Raw genomic sequence first — 12550 nt, 5'->3', positions numbered from 1 at the left:
TGTAGGGGGGGGGTCCCCGCCGCCCCGCTCCCCGCAGCCGCTCCCGCCGTCCCGCCCGCCCGTGCCCGCGGGGGCCGCGCGCGCCATGGCGGCCCCGCTCCCCTGGGCGCTGCCCCGCCCCGCGGCCTGCTCGTGAGGCCGCTGCGGGGCCGGGGGAGGGCGCGGGGGCAGCTGCTGGCCAAGGTGCTGTCGGCGCTGCCCGGAGGAAGCGGCGGGAGCCTCCCCCCGGGGCCCCGCGCCCTGCCCGGGGCTCTCGCCGCCGGGGCTTCCTCGGCGGGTTCTCCCGGTTGCGCTTCCCCAGGGGCGTTAAAGCCGCGTGCGGGGCCGGTTGGGCCGCGGGGAGCCGAGCGGGCCGGGTGGCGGCGGGTGGCAGGCGCTGGGGGGGAAGGAGCTCGGTTTTCACGTGGCGGCCGAGGTGCCGGTGCCGCGGCCTCTGCGGGGGAGCCCGCGGGAGCGGGGGGTGCGGGGGCCGGGGCTGCGAGCAGGAGCTTGTGCGGGTAGAACCCGGAGCGGGGACGGTCGGCCTTGTGGTGGGGAGGACGCAGTGGGCACCTGGCGCCCTTCTGACTTAGACAGGGAGGGAGGAAAGTGTCGTGAAGTGAGATCCACGTTCTCAGGCGCGGGAAGTGCCTCAGCACCGCCTGGCAAGGACAAACTGCTCGCCAGGGGTTCACACGCAGAGCACACCAAGATGCAGATTTCCAAGCGTTTGCTTTTTGTGAGCGTGTTGTAAAGAGCGTTTCAGAGCTCTGCCCTCCTGAGTAAGTATGCCAGGTTTCCTGTGAAGTAAAGTAATTCTCTGTTTCTAAATAAAAAGGAGTTTGTCTTAATAGAGGCTGGAAAGCTGACTTTGGAAAGGTACAGGAAGCAGAATGTCCTATTTCTGGCTCAGCTGAGGTTTATATATGCAGTGGCTGGAAACTTGAGCAAATTTATACAATGCAGATGTTTGCTTTGCATCAGGGAAACAGTTTATAGTGAACTCTCTATCAAAATTGTCACAATATGCTGCTTATCCTTCTTGCAGTGAATTTCTACTTGAAAGCAGAGGGCATCTTGTTGCTTTAGACTCCCAGGTATGGAGAAAATGTTGCTTGGGATGTTAAAGAGAAAACAGCCATTGCTTAGAAGTTAATATGAAAGGTTATTTGTCTTAAGAAGATAATTCAAATCTAAGCAATTGCTTATAGAATTACTTAGCTATTCAAAACCATATGATCTCTGTTACCTTTGAGGTGACTGGGCTGGAAAGGTGGGGTGAGAAAAGGAGGGAAAACCAGGAAAAAGTGGGAAGACCAGGTGAGGAGAGTGTGCAGCATGTAGAGCTGTGGAAGTTGTGTGAGCAGCTGAGGGAGATGTCTGTCTTCTTGTCCTAGCTTCTGCTGGAATGCTTTAGTTCAGGGAGAGCATTTTGAGGCTTTGTTTCATCTGGCCTTTTGATAAAGAGAAGTCAGTGACTTTGAAGGATTGTCCCATGGAAAGAAAAGAGAAACTGGTCTTTGGAGAACTAACCAGTGAGAGGTGCTTCCACAGGGTTTGTGGCTCTTTCTCTTGTTTCTTTTGCTCTGCTTATTCTTTTTGCTTTTTTAATTTCCCCTCTTTTCTTTCTTCCTTCCTCATATTCCCGAGAGATTTCAGAGGTAACATCTCATATACCTACAGATTTCTAAATTCTTGTAATTAGCATAGCTATTTACTCAACTTATCTTAATTGCCACCATCAGCTTACACAAACCCAGTAAATACAATTATCAGTAGGCAGTATTATAGCAAAGCAGGCAGGCTGAACAAATAGCAGGATTGAGATACCTAACTCTTGTGGGATTTTTGTTTGCTTTTTAAATTAAGACTGATCTTCCCATCCTTGCTCCCTCTCCCAGTGCAGAGCTGGGCACGGCTGTCACTGCCAGACACACCTGAGTGTAGTTGAGAGCTGCAACACTGAAGAGTTTTGGAGCAGGTGAAGCAATGAAGGACTTGTCCTGCAGTAAAACTCAGCTGGCAGGGTTCACTGCACCTGCAATCTGAAGCAAATTGTAAGAAGTGGTTAAGAAGAGCATTTCTAGTCATAAAATGAGTTAGAAATGTCAAAAGCTGGACTGCATTGAAAAATGTGAATATCCTGTCTCCCTGAATGTTAATTTTTTGGGTAACTTCTGCAGTATCCTTTTTAATAAGTTGATCTAAGGGTTCACAGGCTTTCTCATGTGAAGTATTACAGCTGTAGTTCTTTAAAGTGATTTCCCCAACATTTCCTACCCAAGTTAAACAGACTTTTTGGGCTCAGCCTTCATATTCACTTCCAAAGCTATTCCTGACCAGTCTTCCCACCCCCTCCCCACCAAATTCTCAACAGCTGCCCTCCCTGTTTCTCCTTAGACTGCTTTTTTCCATTCTGCTGGTTTTCCTTCCTTCTGCTTTCTGCCCTTTTTACCCCTTTTTTCCCTTTCAGTTTAGTTTTAAAGCCCCAGGGCACTCCAGGCTGGGCACAAGTGCTGCACCACTGTGAGCCAGCACTGCCAGTAGCCTTGGATGCCAGTGGTGCAGTGTCACAGCTTCAAGTTAATTGCTAAAAAAACCTGATAAATCCCAATCTAATATTACATGCAAGCATGATAAAGACTTGTGCTATTTAGAAGTATTACAGTATCTGTGGAAATAATGTTTATAACAGAATTGTGCTCTCAGTAGAAGTCCAAAGCCAAGAAACTAATTGTAGGAATTGTGAGAGCTCTTGTTATTTTCACACTCTATGTTCCAAACTTTACCTTTTCACTTTTTAAGCTATCTATTGTCATTGTTTTACAATGCTTGAGTGATTAACATCTTAACCTTTGACACATTAAAACCCTAATTGTTAATGAAATTGTTCATTGCAGCTTGTCATCAGTTAACCAATTAAAGTTCACTTGTTACTGCTTGTTTCTAAGTCTTCCCAATCCCCATCCTTGGTCTATTTAAAAATCCTTCAGCTTTATTGCTGATACTGCTTGTTTTGGCTCTACTGAGTCATACTGGCACTTGCTACCAATTTTGTAGCTGGTTGAGTTTTGAGATGAAATCCACATGTTATTGGCTTAACTTCTACATCAGCTGATTTATGCTGTGTATCATAGATCTCCTGACAAGAGCCCTTAAACACTGACTTTTCCTTTAGGATTAGGATTTTTTTTTTTAGCCCTATATATATATATTGCTTATTGTCACAAGCAATACCTGGGCTGGCAGCCAAGTGGTTGCCTGGGTGGATGTGTGTGTGTCTGTCATCTCCAGGTTCCTGAGATACCCAGGGATGGCAGAACAGGAGCCTGTGCCCTGGTCTTGATACCACAATCCCTTTGCTGAGGTATTCCTGTCATTCCATGTGCCACCTACCTTCTGGCCTGGCTTATTTCCAAGGACTTGATTTTTGACTCTGCTGACAGCCAAATAAGCTGAGGAAAATCAGTTCATTACTGACTCCAGGAATAGGGCCTTTTTTTAAGGAAATTTTTTCTTTAAATCATAATGATTCTTCCTGCTGATTTATTCTGGCACTTTTTTATATTCTTCCTATTTGGGGAAAAAATATTTGCTTCTCAACCTGCCCTGAAGGTCTGTAAAAAAACAGCAGTGCTACTTTTTTATGACTTTAACTTAAATTCAGGTCTCAGATCTAATTTGGCTTACATTTAAATGTGTTCTACCGTGTCGACCCCAATGGTTTGTGTAATCCTGTTTCCCTCTGCCAGTGCCTTTCATTCTCTGCACACTGCAGTTTCTCCAGCTTTATTTGATGTGTTCTGGTCTCGGGTGTTTTCAGCTGAGTTCTCACAGTGGGCTGACAATTTCTCTTCTTCCAGTGCTGCAATTCTGATTGCTGATGATGTGCTTGTGCTTCAGCACTCACTTGCACTTGCTTCCAGAATTACTGCAAGAGTTTTCTGTTTTGTCTTCCTTTACTTAAAAGTCCACAGTTCAGTGATTGATACATTTTGTGCCATATAAAGACAATGAATTAGTACTCAGGGAGGGTTCCTGGGATTCTTTACATTTCCTTTTCAAAAATTCAGTTAGAAGTATCTCACATAATAATTTCCAGTTTGCATACCACATCCAACCAGTTGTGCTTTCTCTGGAGCAGCTTTCCTATGAAGACAGGTTGGGAGAGTTGGGGTGTTCAGCCTGGAGAAGAGAAGGCTCCAGGGAGACCTGAGAGCACCTTCCAGTGCCTGAAGGGGCTCCAGGAAAGCTGGGGAGGGGCTTGGGACAAGGGCAGGGAGTGAGAAGACAAGGGGGGATGGATGAAAACTGGAAGAAGAGAGATGGAGGTTGGAGATGAGGAGGGAATTCTGGAATGTGAGGGTGGTGAGAGCCTGGCCCAGGTTGCCCAGGGAAGCTGTGGCTGCCCCATCCCTGGCAGTGTTGAAGGGCAGGTTGGATGGGGCTTGGAGCAACCTGGGCTGGTGGGAGGTGTCCCTGCCCATGCAGGGGCTTGGGACTGGATGGTCTTTATGGTCCCTGGCATCACAAACCATTCTATGATGATGATATTTGCTGTGCTCCTTCTGTACTACATTTTTTTGACCGCTAGTAATAATCTTACATGTATACATGTATTTGTTTGCATGTTTACATTTATAAAGCTATTTGATTTGAAATTCTCCAGCGATACTCAGCCAGCATCCCTGGTGCTGTGTCTTGACATTGGTTGGGTAACCTTGAGATGGTGTTTGGTGATTCTTTGGTAGTTTCACACATGCTGAATTTCATGTTTCTGAAGCCCACTTCTGCCTTTGGTGCCCTGCCAGCCCCAAGATGCCTTCCACTAACACAGTCTTGTGTTAGGCTGCAAGATGAAACATGTCTTCAGTTCTGCTAAGATTCCACTTTCCAGCCTTTGGGACTTGCTGATAAGAGTGGGATAGAATAGAGGCTTAATTTGCTACCAGTTTGGATTTTGAGGTGTGTGGTTGTTTTTTCCTAGTGATTTTTTTTTTTTTTTCATTACCTTACAGGAAGCCCAGTATCTGTTTCTGTGGGGCAGTAAAAAGAGAACAAAGAACTGGAGGGGGAGGGAAAAAAATAGAAAGAAAAACAAAAGAGGAACTAGCATCTGGCACTTGAGGCAGGGGGAGGAAGAATAAGGAAGAAAATTATTTGGTTTAAAATTCCAAGGGGGAGCCCAGCCACTGTTGGGTTGTGAATTAATCTTTACGTTCAGCATCCAGTAGCAATCAACTGACCTTTCAGAGGATTTGCAGCTCTGTAATCAACTGCTCCTTCCCCTTCAGTCCCCTGCCCCTGTCAGGAGTGTGTCCATCCTTCCCCCTCCTCTTGCAGCACCCTACATGATCAGATACCAGATGCTTGTTTGATAGGTAAAGCCCTGTCCTTAAACCTGTGTCAGATCACCAAAGTCAGATTTTTTTGACGTGTCAGAAAACTGGATAACCCAGATTTTAGGTGTTTATCCACAACAGTATTTCCCTGTGTTGAGCACAAACTTGGAATTTCAATTGTCATCATGGAATATATTTGAGCCTTTTAATATAAGGGCTGCAGAGGTTAGAAAGCACTTCTGCCTGGTGAATATCACCTCCAAGGGAGGATACTGATGCAGCAGCTATTGGAATTGGAGAAACGTGTAGATGTGCCTGGAAAGATCAATGACTCTCCAAGGTTTCCAGGCACCAAATGGCTGGTGCTGGATTCCCAAGGAGCACTGGCTCCCTTGGTCAGAGGATGAGCCTGTTGGAGGGAACAGACACAGATAACAATGGGAATGTGCTGAAGGGAGGAACAGTGTCTGGATGGAACCAAGGAATAGGAGAGCAGAGACATGGGCTAGGACTGAGCAGAGGGAGGGAGGAAAGCTGCTGCTACGTTTTGTTAGTCATTTCATTCATCTGATCTTACTTGAAAGGTCCGTTGTATGAAACAAAACAGCAACGAGCCTGTCCAAACAAGAGGGTTAGCCTGGCTTTCTTTGGGGTTTAAGTATTGCTGGATATTTTTCAGCTGTTGATAATTTAAGTGTTCAGTGAAGAGGTATCTGTTCACTAAACACTGGTGAATTAACCGGGGAGCTGAGTGCTTGCCAGGAGCAGCACGTCTCAGTGTGCAGCCCACCTTTAGGGAAGAAGGGGAGCTGAGATTTCTGTTCCTCCTCCCTTCCACCTACAAAAGCTCGTTGCTGTCTGCAGCCTGCAGTGCTGCACAGCCCCCAGCTGGTTGTAGCCCAGCTCTGGGTGGCACCAGGGCAGCTCAGCACCCTGTGTAAAACCAGCCCATTTCGAGGAGGGAGTGGGTGTCTTTGCTACCAATATTGACTGGAAAGTTGGGGGGAAGCGTTCAGTTAAGGCCTGCAGTCCTGTGTGTTTTCATTGGGAGCAGGCAGTGGGTTCTGCAGTTTAAAAACAAAACAAAACAAAACAAACCCCAAACAAAAACAACAATTGGAGTATAGTACCTTTAAAATACTTTCTCTTAAGTGTGTGAATGCATGTGGACTCATGCAGCTGATCATTATAGAATAGTTTGGGTTGGAAGGGACCTTAAAGATTATCATGTTCCAACCCCCTGCATGGGCAGGGACACCTCCCACCAGCCCAGGCTGCTCCAAGCCCCATCCAACCTGCCCTTCAACACTGCCAGGGATGGGGCAGCCACAGCTTCCCTGGGCAACCTGGGCCAGGCTCTCACCACCCTCACATCCAAGAATTTCCTCCTCATATCTAATCTAAATGTACCCTCTCCTACATATCTATAATAATAATATACATTATTATGTATATTTTATATCTTATTATATATTTTAAGTATTATTATAATATGTATGTAGAATATATTACACAGCACTGTACCTTGCTGAAACTAACACAGGTGATGAAGTGTTTTATAAAAGGAAATAACTTTTCTTGTCTCTTAGTCTTTTACTCATTAAATTCTTAATTATGTTTGAGTCTTTCAAGTGACTGAGATGTAGGGTCTTTAATATTGGTGGGAAAACCTTATTACAAATGTTAGGTTGTTACAATTCTGCTTTAAAAGGTGGTCAGTGTCACCATGGCCTTCAGTTTTATATGAATTTAATATTAGAAATCAGCTTAATGGCTGTGTTACAGAACTCTTATTCACCAAATGCTTTCACTTAGAGTAGCACTTAACAGCTGAAAAGCATTCCTTCCCATCACCCTAATTTGGTAGGAAAATTGTAGGTCTCTGCGTGGATTTCAGTGGCAGAAAAATAAACAGTATCCGTAACTTTAACCCAGGGAAAACTACCTCCACATCAGAACTGCTTTTCCAGCTAAACAGACAGAATAATGATCACCTGGGTGTGATGCCTTTCTGTATTTTCTCAGATCTGCAGAGGTGCCCAGGTGCAGTTCAGCAGCACAGGCAGAATGAACAAGGTGGTGTCTCCCTACCCAAATGTCTGCCCCCTCTTATATCCAAGTATTCTCTGAAAGCAGCTACTTTTTACAGATTTCTGTTGAAGATTCAAACTTTAAGGAAACACAGAACAGCAGGATATACAAGCACAATCTGCCAGGGCAAATGTGTGTGTTCCAGGTTTTTTGGTGGGTTTTATTGGTTTTAATACACTGCAGTTTCATTCCTTCTGCAAGAGTAGTTTTTTGACTAAGTGACTTTAAAAAGCAGCACCTTAACTTCTCCAAGTGTGTGTGTCATTAATTTTGTTTCTATTGAAGTCCTTCTGCTAGCCTCTTTATTGGGATTTTTTTACAGTCCCATTGTGTTAAACTCCAGATACACAATAGTCTAAAAGGTGGTTAGAGGGAAGACAAGGTGGGTTAAATGCAGGAACGGTTGCTTATTTGTCTCAGACTCAAAAAATGTATTTTCTATTAAGTCTTCCTTTAGTCTGTCCTGATTTAAAGCATGCACTCAGGTGAGTACATTGGAGAGAATTAATCTAAGTCATTCCACTGAAACAATTCCTTTCAGGGGATCTAGTCACAGAGAAAACCTTGGAATTGGACTTTTAAGGGAGAGCCTGATAACAGACATGAAAAACTCTTCCACTGGAAGAAGCTGAAGGACCAGGACAGTTGATAAGGTTCACTTTTCAGGCACATGCAATTAATCTTGGATTCACCAGAAATGAAAATATTTTCCCAGTTGTGTGGTTTAGAAGCTGACCTCGTATGACAAGTAATATGAGGAATAATTGGACCAGTAGTTCAGTTGCTTTTAAATCTCTGCTGGGAGGTAACACTTTTCATGGAGGTTTTTTGTTTGGTATCTTCTCTGAAGCTCTGAACAACTTCCTAAAAAAGCCCTGTGTCCATGAACAGTGCAGAAACTTGACCCTCCCTGGCACTGTGCATACAGACTCTTGGCAAATTATCAGTAAACATTCCAGGGCAAAGTTCTACTGGTTTTGTTGGCAGTATGGTAGAGGAGGAAAAATAAGTTACTAAAAGGAAAAAGTGCTCTTGATTTAAAAAGATATATTTTTTAAAATCACCTTTGTTATAAACCAATATGGTGCAACCAGGTGGTTGCATTTTGGGGACCTGGAGTAGCAGGCTGGATCTCTGGGTGCTGAGTTTTGGGGGGAAGAGGAGTTTTGCATCCTCCCTTTTAGGAGAATGGATTGGAGTGGGCTGATCCCTCACGTGCTCCTGTGCTAGGTAGGTGTGATCTCAAAATATTTGAGCTCCGTAGCCAAGAAGAATCATAAATGGTTCCAAATGCAGGCCTGAGAATAAGATAATGTGGTTTTGAAATCATTAAAATAATCAAAATTGGTCTTTCTGGTCTCTAGTCTCATGTGCTTCCATTTTTCTGTTTCTTGGTTTTATGCTTTTTTTGGGAATTATTCTTTTTTAATGTATACTTTAAAGTGGATGTTTTCAAGCATAACTCTGACAACTCAGGATCAAAACAATCTTCCTAATTGCTATAGTTCTAGACTTAAAATGTATCTCCGTTTAGTGGTGTTGCAGTTTGTGTTAAATGTGGAACATGAGTGAACATCTGCAGTCTGAGAGGGAGCACAGGAATTTCTAAGCTCCAAGTACAGGAGTACAGACCTGTAGAAGCATTTCAGCTGTGCCAGGGCACCTGTTGGCAACACTTCACTGGGTAGAAACACACTGCAAAGCTACACATTGTCTCTGGGTGCCTTCTAAGAGCCGTGAGCCTTCTGTTTCTTTGCTGTTTTAAAAACAAATGCAGTTGAATATCATTAACTTCATTAGATCAGGCGTGACTTTAATGTCATAATTAAACAACCTATTTTGTAAAATGATTTTTGGGTGAAGTTTTCTTACCCGTGTCATAGTTGTCTCCAGCTTTTATTCATGAACTTATATTAAAAAAAGAAAAAAAAGTCTCTCTATTGGAAATACTGACCTGAAATGACCTTTCTTTTCTTTTCTTTCCTTTTTTTTTTCCCCCCCAGTACTTTTCTGTATCTGAAGTTCCTGGTAGTCTGGGCCCTGGTTCTGTTGGCTGATTTTGTCCTGGAGTTCAGATTTGAGTATCTGTGGCCATTCTGGCTCTTCATCAGGAGTGTTTACGATTCCTTCAGATACCAGGGTTTGGTAAGTATAACACAATTATTGTCCCTTCCTAGGGAAATCCTGCAGTGTTCCAGGGCATGTTTTATGTTGTACAATTAACTGAATGGTACTGATGATCATTGTCACCAGGAGGAACTTTCAAGTGACTGGGTGACCTGGGCTCAAGTCTTTTAACTGCCTATTTTATCTCTGGCAAGTGGCAGTGAAATATACAGCTGTCAGATCTTCACCATAAGAAAATATGGTTTGAATTCCCAAGATCAGTGTGCTGTAAAATAGGGTTTTCTTTAAAATAAACCCCAGGCCCTTGCTTGTTTAGATACTTACTGTTCTTTCAGAGAGTGTCATTACTCTTGGTTGGTTGGGTCTGTTGTTTTTTCTCCAGAAGGAGAATATAGTCATGATAATATATCAATAGTGTAAATCAAAGTCTTCAAACAAAATAATAAGGAATAAATAGAGCTGCATGGAGACTTGTTGGAAGAGTGGATGGGCACAAGTTCTCAAGTTGTACCAGTTCTCCCTTAATTGGCCAAGTTTCTGCTTTCATTGGCTGGACTGCTCCATTTCTTTGCCCTGATTATAAACAACTCTAATGTTTCTGTGTTGAAATCATTGTGGTGTCACTATTAATAAATAAACTGGTAATGTTTGCTGGAATAAAACAAAACCACTCTTCTTTCCCCCCACCCCTCCTTTCTTTTAGGCCTTTTCAGTATTTTTTGTTTGTGTAGCATTCACATCAAATATCATATGTCTGCTCTTCATACCAATACAATGGCTGTTTTTTGCTGCCAGCACGTATGTTTGGGTACAGTATGTTTGGCACACAGGTAGGTGACTTTTTATTACAACTTTCTGATTTGAATATATTATTTTATGGCTTTCAGTAACATGCAGAAACCCTCTTGTATTTGTTACCATGATTGAATGCACTTCTGTTGTAGATAAAAATGTTCTTTTGCTATTTTTAGTGTGCTGATTTGCACTTCATGCATGTCTGGGTCCATCTTACTGCATCAGCCTGAAAACTTTAGAAAGAAAACTTGGTATTTTTTTTTTTTTTAGAGGTAACTCTTCCCTACCCAAGTCCTTGGGATTTCAGGGATTTGTAGTATTTCATGTTAGACTTCAGATCACAAGAATTTGCAGGGTAGCATGGATGATGTCTCAGCTCATCTTCCTGACGAGTTAGTCATGTACAATAATGACAACGTGGGAGCTAGTGGAAGATTCTGTGAACCAGTTGCTGCCCAATTTAAAATAGGTATAAAATCTGGAGTTATTTTTAGGATTGTATTAAGATACTCGGGTGTTACCTGAAGTTGTTCTTGGTTTAAGTTTAGAAGCCCTACAGGAAAACTAAGAGGTTTAAGACCTTAGTTTTGCTTGGCTGTTATTTTATGTTCTCACCAGTAGTGCTGGAGAAAGAAATCAAGACAGAGTCCTAAATATTCCTGCTGCAGCAGAGCTGGGAGTTGCAGACTTGTCTGCATTACTGTATATGGGATAACCAGTGTGGTTCTTACTCCTGTGTTCTCAGCTGATTTGCTCACTGCTGCTACTAAGATATACCTAACTTGGAGTGAAAAAGTAGTCCAAGCTTCCCACTTCTGACTCAAAAGATCATAAGCTCTAATATTACCTCATCTTCTGCAGTTTCTTCCATTTGTGTTCCTTTTCTCTGGAGGGTTTTGTGCCAAGCTATTTCATTAGCTGTGCATCTGTTATTTTTCACTGGTGCCTTATGAAAGTAATAAAGCAAGATAAGGAGACAAAGGGTTAGAGTTGGTTTAAAATAAAGGCATCCTAGATACTTTATTCTGAAAAAAACCCCACAACCCTCTTGCAACTCCCTGTATCTGTCTGAAAATTTCCCTTAACTTTTGGAATGTTTAAAAAAGAACTTAAAAATATTTTGCTGCTGGTAACCTATTACTAAGGTGTTTCTCTCTCTTCCTGCCCATAGAGAGGGGTGTGTGCTTACCAACAGTATCACTGTGGATACTTTTTGTTTATATTGAAGCAGCCATTAGATTTAAAGATTTAAAAAACTTCCATGTAGACCTTTGTCGCCCATTTGCAGCACACTGGTAAGTGATGTTTCTCTCTCTCTCTCTCTCTTATTAACCTTCATCTCACCAGGGAAATTAATATTCAGGGCTTTTTATTTTGGTTCAGAGTTTGGCTCTTTGATTCTCCCCTCACCTGTCTGTGCTGAACATTAACCCAGTGCAGCTTTTCTGAAGATGCAGTGCTTGTGGGCTCTGGGGAATTTGGAGCAAGGGTATTCCTGGCATTTCATGGAAGGTCTTGTCATCAGTTTACAAATATTTTATTTACATAATGAGTAGATGGTAAAAGTAGCAAAAAAAAAAAGTTTCACTGACAATTTGTGCATCTCATTACTAAAACTTGCCTTTTTTTTTTTTTTCCTGTAACAAATCACTCCTCTTTTTCCTCTCCAATGAGAAGGGCACTCCATGAGTGCCTGATTCCATAATTCAGGTTGAAAATAATGGCACAACATAACAACCAAACACTACTTGTTCTATTGCTTCTTTGGAAGTGACAAGAGTGACTTCAGGCAAAAGACTTTACTGCAGAGTATCCATATCTTGAAGAAATGCACTTTTATCCCACAAGTTTTTAGTGTAGTATGCATTGATCAGGCTGTGTTTAAAATGTGTCCTGTTTTCCATTTGGTCCAGTTCCCTGTGATACACTCTCCAATGAATTAGACATCTGTAATTTTAATTTATATTGTCCACATTGTGCAATAAATCCCTTAAACACTAATTAAATTCTGTAATAGGTTACAAAAGCACTTTAGAAGCTGTGAAGAAAGGTCTTTCAGCTCCTGAATTGGATGCAAACATTTCAGCTTGTCATCAGAGTTTTAGAGCTGTAGCTACAGCTGGCTTTACACACTGTTACAAAAGAAGCACTGGCAGAGATAATGTCAGATGCATATGCAAATGATTCTTGCATTCTGGCAGCTCTCTTAGAAACAC

The 12550-nt window shown here is 42.7% G+C and overlaps 1 protein-coding gene across 1 annotated transcript in view; it reads left to right on the top strand.

Annotated features, from left to right (window-relative positions):
- MACO1 (macoilin 1) overlaps window positions 1-12550 on the top strand; it is a 28601-nt gene that overhangs the window by 333 nt on the left and 15718 nt on the right. The window contains exons 2-4 of the mRNA XM_051638161.1: window positions 9416-9557; window positions 10243-10369; window positions 11506-11629. Of these exons, the coding sequence (XP_051494121.1) occupies window positions 9416-9557; window positions 10243-10369; window positions 11506-11629 (393 nt within the window). The remainder of the gene's footprint in view (window positions 1-9415; window positions 9558-10242; window positions 10370-11505; window positions 11630-12550) is intronic.

The sequence above is a fragment of the Apus apus genome, chromosome 21 (genome assembly GCF_020740795.1).
Source record: "Apus apus isolate bApuApu2 chromosome 21, bApuApu2.pri.cur, whole genome shotgun sequence".
In the NCBI taxonomy this organism is placed as follows: Eukaryota; Metazoa; Chordata; class Aves; order Apodiformes; family Apodidae; genus Apus; species Apus apus.
Note: the sequence above shows the minus strand (reverse complement) of the source record. Positions and strands in the feature narration are given on the sequence as shown.